Below are 9,662 nucleotides of genomic sequence, written 5' to 3'. Positions count from 1 at the left end.
CTCCGCAAGCATATATGGGAGAGCAGGGGAAACCAGGAGGGGCAAATTCCCAGTGCTGGGACAGAGAAAATTCCTACACAGCCTCCGCAGTGATGTGCGTGCAGTGCTCACACAGCCTTACCTCATCACCCCGTGAGCACTTGCGTACGCCCATGGGGCGGGCGTGGGGTGGTGGCAGCGTCCCGTGGCTCTGGCTGGGCACCTCGTGGCTGTGCTCACCTTCATAGCTGGGAAAGAAAACCCAAAACGGTGTTTTTTGAGGGAGAAGCAGGGGGAGATGGTTCAGTATCTCCTGCTTTGCGTTCGCTGCAGGGTGCCCTTCCTGGAATACAAAGCAGGTCAGCATGGAAACCTGCTCCAGAAGCCTCCTTTCCCACGTGAGGTTTCATCCAGTCCCTGTGGTGCCAGCCCAAATAAGCCCAGTCCTGCATTCACCCAAACCGCCCTTCGCTTCTGCCTGCCCACTGCCGTGACCGAGCCAAAACCTTTTTGCAGCATCCCTGCCTTCAGTTCAGCCACCAAACACACTCCCTGCTGGGCTAAAACCACCCAGAACTGTGCAAATACAAGAAAATAATAACAAAAAGAGCTTGGCACTGTGCAAACAGCCATTCAGGGACCTGTGCCAGCCAAACAAGCAGAACAAACCCCTGAAGGAAGCATCGTGGCACCTTTCCTGTGCCAGTGAAGGATGAGGAGCACCCCAGGGTGCTGAAATCTCCCCAAAAACCGAGGTGATGAGGTGTCACCCGGCCTCATCCCATTCTCGCCGTGCCCCCCAAAACACGCTCTGAGGGTCAAGGGCAGCAGTGGGTACTGCAGGGCCAGGCTGGGAGGGGGATTTCGGCTGTGGGTGCTCAATGAGGAGGAAGAGGAAGAGGAGGAGGAGGAGGCACCTGGAGCCTGTACCCCCCGAGCCCCAGCAGCTCAGCACCCCACCAACAGGCTGACACCGTCCCCAAGGTGCCCCTGCCACCCTCTGTAGCAGCAGTCCCGAAGTCTTTGCTGCCACCTAGTGAAAAATCCCTCCCTAGCACCTCACCCCCTGCTCCTCAAGCTCTGGGTTTCCCAAAAGCTGTCCCTGGCCCTGTAATTTAGAGACAAACCCCGGGAAACCCGTCCGGAGATCCCTGGGGACCCTTCATGGCACTTACCTGGTGCTGGAGAAGCGACACCGAGTGCCCCACGCACACCCCGGCGTCCCCCAAACGGTGCCAAACCACTCCGTGTACCTCCTGGCCTCTCCTACGTGGTGATGTTTGGGGCTCAAGAGGTCTGCCAGGGCTGTCCCAAAGGGATGCCACCGGTCCCGAGCCGTGGCATGAGGACAATACCCAGGACCTTCTCCCAACACCAAAATGTAAGCCGTGTCCTCGCCCTCCTTACACAGAGGGGACACGGTCAGCAACAAGCCAAAGCTCCTGGGACAGCCCAAACACGTGGGAGCGCTGAGCACCCCGCTCCGGGGCTCGCAGCCCGTCCCCAACCCCGGCATCGACACAAGGATGCTCGCGGCACTGCTAGAAAATCGTGGTTTTATTTTCATTTAAAATACTTTCACAGCCTTGAGCCAGGCAGCGAGCTCTTTCCCCAGGGCTCAGGGATTTGGCCCCATCAGCACTTTTAGTTCCCAAAAAACAGGAAAAAAAACAAAAAAACAAAATAACACAATGAAATCGCACAGGTATCCCCTGCCTTCCCGACGCGCCGCCCAAGGGAAGGGTTCAGACAAATCCTGCTCGCTCTGCGCAGTGATGAGGGCTAACACACAGAGGGGGCACGTCGCCATCCCGGCTGCTGGCCCGTGACAGCCAGGCCTTTTGGGACATCTTAACGAGGCGAGCGGGGCTAACGAGCCCTTGGTCCAGCACCATTCCCAGGCACGGTCCCTGCAGAGGACGCCTGTTGTGGAGGACCCTAAAGTGCTTTGCGCGGGGCCACGCACCCCGAGGCCCCTTTGCTCCAGGACAGAAGGGGCAGGGGGAGCCCAGGTTGCGCCCCCATCCCCGTGGCGTCTGGGCTGCAGGAGGGGCTCACGGAGAGGGACAACCAGGCCGGTGCAGCTGTACCTGCCCCAGAGCTTCACCCAGGGCAGACACAGCTCATCCACGTGCTTATAGGGCTCCCGGTGAGCCTCAGGTCATCTTTCAACAAGAAAACCCACGTCTGGAGTAAAAAACAGTGACCGTTTTAGCAGCAAGTCTTAAGGGGGGGGCTCGCTTCCCTCCCCGAGCCATCATCCGGTGCTAGGGCACGTCGGCGTCCCGGGGAGGAAAGGGGTTCGTAGTGGTAGGGGGAGTTGGCACCCGCGGCCGCGAGCCGGCCGGGCAGTCCTGCGGGGAGCAGAAGGCAGGAGGAGAGGTGTTTGGTCCCGTGTTACCGGCTGGGGGGAAGCCGGGCCGCGTGCGAGGCGCGGGGTTCGGCTGGAAGACGGCACCGGTGCCCTCCGGAGGGACGCCACAGCCATGCTGGCCCTGTACACAAAGTGCTACCGTCTGGTCCTCGTCCTGTGCTGGGGGTGACGGTCACCTGCAGGCAGAGAGCGGGGTGAGACAGGGTGAGACGGGGTGAGATGGGGTGAGTGCAACCTGCCTCCCAAAAATATCCCCGTCTGCAGCACTCGCGCTGCCCCGAGGGCGCTCACCTCCTGTGCCCGCGGGAGAGGTAGTCCCTGTTCAGGGAGCAGAGCTGCTGCTCCAGGCGGAAGATGCGGAACGCCAGGTAGGAGGAGGACACGACCAGGAGGCAGATCCTGGGAGAGGAGGAACAAGCACCAGTGCTCGAGCACACCCCGCGTGCCCCATCCTCCCCAGAGCACGGCCGCCCGCGGCGCACTTACAGCACGATGAAGATCTTCAGGAGCTGGTAGTCGGAGGGTCTCAGCTCCGCCACGCAGCTCTGCTCCACCTCCAGCTCCTCCTCCGTGTTTATTGCACTTTCTGCAACGCAAACCGAGAGTTGGTTTCTGCGCCTCCTCCCACGCCGCGTCCCCGGCCGGGCGCAGCCCTCACCTGAGGCCAGGGGCTCCTCGGAGGTGAAGCTCTCCTTGGCGCTGAGGCTGCTGACGGAGGCCCGGTGGATGCACTGGTAGTCGGCGTCCGGCAGGGACAGGGAGAGCGACGCAGGCGACACCTTCCTCCACTTGCCCTCGGGGACGATCACCTCCTGCGGGGAGGAACCGGCGGTGCCGAGGGGGCCGGATCCACACCCGAACCCTCACACAGCTCCACTGAACACAGCCACGTCCAATGCGCCATCGTGATGGCCTCCACGGGGACAAAGGTCCCTTGGAGGCACCAGGAGATTGCTGCCAGCCCCAAGTCACGCCTGGAGAAACACCTTCAACCCCTGGGATGCCCCCATGCAGCTCCCAGCTGCGTACCCGTGGCCTCGCCAAGGAGCGATGAACTCCCCAAGCTTCAGCTAGGGAAAGTTTTGGGACATCTCCACCACGTTTACTGGGGAGCTGCTGGCACCACAGCAACCTCCTGAGCACGTCCAGCAGAGGACACGGCACTGCCCTCGTCTTTAGACCTGCATTTAAAACACCTGAGGGCTGTTCCCCCGCGCAGCCGAGGACCTTCACGCTGCTCTCCGAGCTGCCAGCCGAGCTCTCGCCCACCACACACCTGCCAGACCTCGCCGCGCGCCCACGGCTCCTCCCGAGCTGCGCGGTGCCGCAGAAACGCGCTCGCTTTTCCAAATGTTTTGACAGAAAAATTACACAGACGCCGCACAGCTTATCGCAGGCTCGGCGGAAAACCCACTCCCAGCCAAAACTGCAGGCGGTGCCAAGAGACGCCGGGGAGGGCACCAAACACTTCGTCCCCCTCGCCTACCGCCTGGCGCGGAGCTCGCGTTGTCCTTGTCCCCAGCCTGCCTCTCACATCGCAGCCCCTTTGCCAGCAGCTCCCCGAGGACCAGCCAGAACAGGAAAAAAAAAACAAAACTTTCTTTTTTTGGGGTAATCCAATCACATTCCCAAAGCGTTATCGGTGTTCGCAGCTGGGAGCTGCATCAGTTTCAGAGGTCGCAGTGAGAGCTGAGAAGCGTTTTGCACTTCAGTCAGAGTTTTATGGCTATAAACAACCCCCAGGGAGCGGTTGGCTGTGCCGGTGGCTGCCGTTCTGCTGCAGACTTCCCAAATCCGTCACTTGACTCTTTTTTTTTAAAGCTGTTTCTGCCCCATCACGAGATTGCTCCTGCACTGCCCTGGGCTCTGCCGGAGCCGTGGGTGAGCCCCAAGCCTTACCAGGGACACAGCATCAGGCTCCTCCGTGAACTCCTTCAAGCTCAAGCTCTTCTTACTCGAAACCTGGAGGGAGAACAAGACGGGCGTTACGACCCACCCTCCTCTCACCGCCTGCTACCCCTCTCCCTGCTCCAGCTGGGGTTACAAAATGAGATTTTGAGGTTTTCGACTGGTTCACCAGCGGGTCAGTGAAGATGAGCTGCTTTAAATCTCACAAGCATCTGATGGGGTTGCTTCCCATTTCCAAAAAAAAAAAAAACAACAAACCACCACACCCAAAAAACAAGGAATTGCAAAAGGTCCCAGCCAGGCAGAGGGGATGAACCAGAAGAGAGGGGGAAAAAACGGAACATTAGGGCAGAGCTGGGCACGTTTCAGCAACAGGTATCTCCAACTTTTCATCCACCAGGTGAAAAGCTACCCTGAGAAATCTCGTATTTGGGAAATCACACTGGGCTGCTGGCAGCACGCAACCTGTAAAATGTTTCTTAACGGCAAACCAGTATTTCCACTGGGTAAATATCCACAGAGCAGTTTCGGGGGCAGAGCTGCTGTGTCCCACTGGGTCAGGGATGGGGCTGAGTCACCCCAATTGCTGTCCCAGGGGACACCCATCCGGGCAGGAACGGCTCCAGCACCCACTTCCCACACACTTCCAAGGCAGGGAGAAGGAGATTCGTGGTAATCCTCAACTCCAGCCCGAGGACTGATGGATTTCTTCCCCACCTCAGGCTTTTTAATTCAGATTTTTATTTTATTTTATAGCATTTCCCACCCCCCACAAACTTTAGAAGATCTGGGGAAAAGGCAGCGATGCGCATACTGGCAGAACGGGTACTGCTACCAGATTATAAATATTGCACCTACACACCCTGGGAAAGCCAGAGGAGAAACTGCGGGCTCTGCCCCGCTCATCTGTGACCCAGAACAGGTCCCCGGTGGCTCACGGGGACAGGACACCTCCGTGACACCCAGGTGACAGGGACGGGCTCTGTCCTGCTGGGATGCTGAGAGCGGCTCTGGCCCCGTGATGCTCAGCAGCACGTCCCAAAGCGGGACACAGCCAGCGTGACACCGAGACACAGGATGGGGACAGGGGCACGTGGCAGGGGGTACCTGCAGGTGCGTGCAGACTCTCCGCAGGACATCGTAGACGCTGTCACGGGAGATCAGCGACACGAAGATGTACTGAAAAACAGAGAGAAGATGAGAGAGAAGAAGGTGGGAGAGGTCTCCAACCACCCTAAGCCCAATCCTTCCTCCAAAAAAAACAATTTCTGCTGCCCAGGGTTTGCTGGAGCACCGGTTCTCCAAAGACAGGGCCAGGCAGAGACGTCCTGCCCTTGAATCTTCCCCCTCCCAGCTGCATCCCCCTGCCCTCCCCCAGGTATTTATCTCCCTGAGTTTTTTCCCCGCTGCTATTTTTGCTGCCTGCTAAAACACGGAGCAGCTTTTTCAGGGCCAGTTTGGCTCGGCTGCTGTCCCCACGGGCTTTGAGCAGGAGGTGGTGGAGGAGAACGGGGTCGGGAGTGACCGAGAGCATCCCCCAGCCCGCGGCTCGGTCCAACACACAGAGCCCACGCGATGCACGGCGCAGCCAGGACGGCTGCAAAGGGCAGATGGACCTAAACGCCCAAATCCTGCCTTGTGCTACCCCCTGCTAAAATGCCATCCGCGTAACGTTGCCACGAGCAGCAGCCTTGGCAGGCAAGGACTCGGAGCACTGAGCAGGACGACGTCAGCACATTTCGGCAGAAAACAAGCAGCGCATTTTAAAAGCTCGACCACAGCTCAGCCTCAGCCCATTAACCAAGCTCTCCGCCAGCTTAGGCTGTATTGTGGCCCAAACCCCATCCCCTCCTCGGGTTTAAGAAGTTTAAAGGTTTTACTCGAGCCTGGCAGGGATTTGCCAGGCTCGGCCGGGTTTTGCTTGGGGTTTGCTTCGGCCAGAAACAAAGTGAGATTCAGGAACAAAAGCAGAGCTGCAGTGTTTGCCCTGGCCGGCCGCCAGCACGAAGAGCCGCACTCACTCCCCAAGCAGCCCACGGCTTCAGCCGGCGATGTGAGGCCTTCATCCCCCCCAAAAAATGCCGCAGGGACCCCGGGGAGGGCCCGTTACCTTCCTGCTGGCGGTGGTGGTGATGGCCAGGCCGTTGGGCAGCAGCCGCGCCGTCTTGTGCTTTTTGATGAGCTGGACGGAGACCACCGGGATGACGACCTGGAGGGGAAAACACAGGGCGAGGGGATTTAGCGTGGCCCCCAGATGGCTTTGTCTTCGTTAAAGGTCGTGGCAACCCCCCAGCGTTAAGCTCAGCTTGGAGCCGATTTCTGCTCGATGAAAGCAGCGGGGACGCGGGGAAGGATTCATCCAACACAAACACAGCGAGTCCTTAAGGCTCGTTGCAAGAGGTCTTGCAAGCGAGGTTAAAAACGAGGCAGGCTGCAATCTGTGGCAGAGTAACTCCATCGAAACGTGCTGAGCTTTGGGAGTGCGGCACCTCGCTTCCATCAGATACATTTGTTTAAAGCTGCCAATATAAATAATTCAGCCCGGCTTTGAAGGAAGTCGTTTCTCCCAAAGATCCCCGTCAGCCACAACGTTAACTGGGGAACGTCAGACTGTAAATCAAGCAGAGAAGTGAAGAGAGATGCAAATCTCCTCCCGAATCCTCTGGAAACCTTTGATCTTCCTTCAGACACCACTGCGGCTTTTATGAGGTTTTGCATTGGGGAATTTTACACCCAACCAGTGTTTGTTTTCCCAAGGCGGATCCTGCAGGTTATCGGAAGAGGCAGAGCTGGGCTCGATGCAGGCAGCTCTCCCCGCTGCATCGCAGGCTTCTGGAGGCACTTGGGTGTGGGAAGGGATAAGCAGGCTGCTGGGAGAGCTGTTTGGGACAGGGCGAGGGACACGCGGGGCACCCTGCACCCAGGCACCGTGTTACCTTGATGTCCTTCCCAAAAAGGTTCGCGTAGAAGCAGAGCCAGTTGGGGGAGATGTAAAGCCGTCCCTGGATGAGGATGTCCCTCTGGAGAGCACAGGAGCAAACTGCAAGGCAGAGCAGGGTCAGGCCGGGTGCCAGAACCCCTCAGCCCCTCGCCACCCTCCCCTCGCTGCCCACCTTTCAGCACGCTCTCCTCCGTCGGGATGTCCTTGAACAGCTTGTGGTACTGCGAGTTGTACTTGCTGGCGGCCTGCAAAGGAAGCAGAGCAAAATCACCCAATAAAGAGGAGACCCGAACCCACCCTGTTGTTTTTTTGCGAATTTGCAAATTGCAAATGCATCGGGCTGGGGACATCAGGACCCAGCACCACAGGGACAAGGAGCTCAGGAGGGTCCGCAACAGCAAACACCGCCCTCCCAAAAACATTTCCACCAAGAGTTTATCTAAAGAGACGCCCAAGTTTCTGCTAGGATGGTTTTCCACCGAGCTCATCTGCAGCCCGTTTATTTTGCCCAGCGGGTTCTCCCTCCGTGCCAGCTGTCCCCCGATGCAGGGCACGGTGACACTTGCTTTGCGCCCGTCGCGCCGCGCCATCCTGCTTATAGTCCCGGTGCCTCCTCGACGTGCGGCTCGGCAGCGGTTTGCACCTTGAAGCGGTGGTTAAATAATGCTAAACAGCAGGGAAACGCGCGGCAGGAGCTCAGCTCTTCACGTTACATCCGCTCGGTTGCTCCTCCAAGGCTGTGCGGGCAGATTTTTACCCCCGTCCCTCCGCCGGCACAGCTGAAATCCAGGGCAAACGCAGGAGGGAGAAGATGCTTTCCCAGGACACGGAGAAATCCAGCACAGCCCTCCTGCGACAAGGTCACCCCCGCCCCGCGCACCTTGTGGCTGGATGAGCTGGGTTTTAAGAGGATCAAGGCTCAGCATCACCTGGGGGCGGCTCAGGCACCCTCCAGAGAGCCACCAGGCTGGTGGTGGGCATCGGTGGGAGCATCTCGGGGCTTTTAGGGGTGAGGAAAAGGACCGAGCCACCCCTGGATGTCCCTTCAGCCCACGAAGCACCTCCAGTCCCAGCACAAACCCGTTGCCATCTCGGGAGAAGCACCCAGCTGCCTGGCGGCCTGCCCGGCGCTCAGAATCCTCCCAGATGCCTCTGAATAATCGGCAAAATATTTTGCTAAATATATCCGCTCCGGCGCAGCGGGACGGGGAATGGCCTCGCCGGGCGCGGGCAGCAACGCGCCTGCTCCCTGCCAGGCGCAGGAGGCGAGGCAGAAGTGGGCCAGGCCTCAAAAAATTAAAAATAAAAGATGGGATTGGGAGCAAGCGGGGGCAGCTTGGGGTGAGAGGAATCTCTCCGTGCCGCCCCGTCCCGTGCCAGCCCCAGGCTGCTGCTGCACCGAGGAGCTTCTCCTTGCTCCTGGAGCCCAGGCACGGGGCTGCTGGTGCTCCAGATGTCCCCTTGCTCACAGGGAAGCTTTGGCTTACCCGGGATTACTCCTGCGTCACGCCGCCAGCTGGAGCGGCTCCGGCTTCACCCCACGGGCAGGGGCTGCCCCGCTCCCAGCACAGGACAGGGCCCGGCTGCTGCTCGTGCCCTGCCTCAGCTGCTCCGGGAGCCGCAAAGCCCAGCGGGGAGAGGGCTCCTCAGCTCCCTTCTCCTCCCGGGGGTGGAAAGTTCCACCTCAGGTGCGATTTGAGCAACCAAACGGCTCAATTAGAAGTGAATTGATTTGCTCGCAAACTTTCAGCTTTCTCCTTTTCTCTGCATAAAGCCCCCAAAATGTCTCCAGGGCAGCTCACGGCCACGATCCAGCCCCCGGCTCCCCGCGTTCAGCTCCCGCAGCCCGGGGCAGGCCCCGAGGGGCGGCTCAGGGCCGGGACTCACCGCTTCCCGGGGGCATTTCTTGATGTCCTCGTCCTTCAGGGCCTCGAGGCTGCGCGACAACGCGACACCGGGTGAGCGGGGACCGCGGCCCCTGGCACCGGGGAGGGGGACGGGGGAAGGAGCCCGGTGCCCGGTGCCCGCCCCCCGGCCCTCACCTGCCGTCCAGGGCCTCCAGGCTGCGGTGGCCGCGCGCTGCCTGCAGCTGGGGGCGGCCGGGCATGGGCTCGGGGCTCCGCGGGGGCGCCGCCTTCTCGTGCATGGGCGCGGCGCTGCGGGGGGGGGGGGAGGCGCTGAGCGCTGCGGGGTCCCCGCTGCCTCCCCCCCCTCCTCGCCCCCCTCCCCCCGCGGGACCCCAGCCCCCGCCGCCCCCCCCCAGTCCCGGTCCCGGCCCCCACCTGCGCGGCCGCCCCGCGCTGCCCGGCGCCGTCGCTGCCTCGCGGCCCCACGCCGCGCGCCCATTGGCTGCCCGCCGCTCCGCCCCGCGCCCCCATTGGCCAACGCCCCCCGCATCGCCTCACACGCGCGCTCCGCCCCCTGCCCAGACCCCGGTATAACCCCGCCCCCTTTGGGTGT

At 60.6% G+C, this 9,662-nt stretch overlaps 1 protein-coding gene across 4 annotated transcripts; it reads right to left on the bottom strand.

Moving 5' to 3' along the window:
* Window positions 1–1,518: 1,518 nt before the first annotated feature.
* GRAMD2A (GRAM domain containing 2A) lies at window positions 1,519–9,597 on the bottom strand. 4 transcript variants are annotated; one of them, XM_038184780.2, is made up of 12 exons: window positions 9,485–9,597; window positions 9,245–9,358; window positions 9,090–9,138; window positions 7,375–7,447; window positions 7,198–7,301; window positions 6,372–6,470; window positions 5,369–5,440; window positions 4,253–4,315; window positions 3,012–3,165; window positions 2,840–2,939; window positions 2,645–2,752; window positions 1,519–2,529 (listed from the first exon to the last, which is right to left on the bottom strand). In XM_038184780.2, the coding sequence occupies exons 2-12, from the start codon at window positions 9,346–9,348 to the stop codon at window positions 2,526–2,528; spliced, it is 930 nt and encodes a 309-aa protein (XP_038040708.1). In that variant the 5' UTR covers window positions 9,349–9,358; window positions 9,485–9,597; the 3' UTR covers window positions 1,519–2,525. The 4 variants fall into 4 exon arrangements, with proteins under 4 accessions (XP_038040708.1, XP_027322343.2, XP_071899508.1 ...); XM_027466542.3 differs by having other exon boundaries at window positions 2,840–3,165; XM_072043406.1 differs by lacking the exon at window positions 1,519–2,529 and having other exon boundaries at window positions 2,641–2,752.
* Between the last annotated feature and the right edge of the window lie 65 nt (window positions 9,598–9,662).

The sequence above is a fragment of the Anas platyrhynchos genome, chromosome 11 (assembly GCF_047663525.1).
Source record: "Anas platyrhynchos isolate ZD024472 breed Pekin duck chromosome 11, IASCAAS_PekinDuck_T2T, whole genome shotgun sequence".
NCBI classification, from domain to species: Eukaryota; Metazoa; Chordata; class Aves; order Anseriformes; family Anatidae; genus Anas; species Anas platyrhynchos.
Note: the sequence above shows the minus strand (reverse complement) of the source record. Positions and strands in the feature narration are given on the sequence as shown.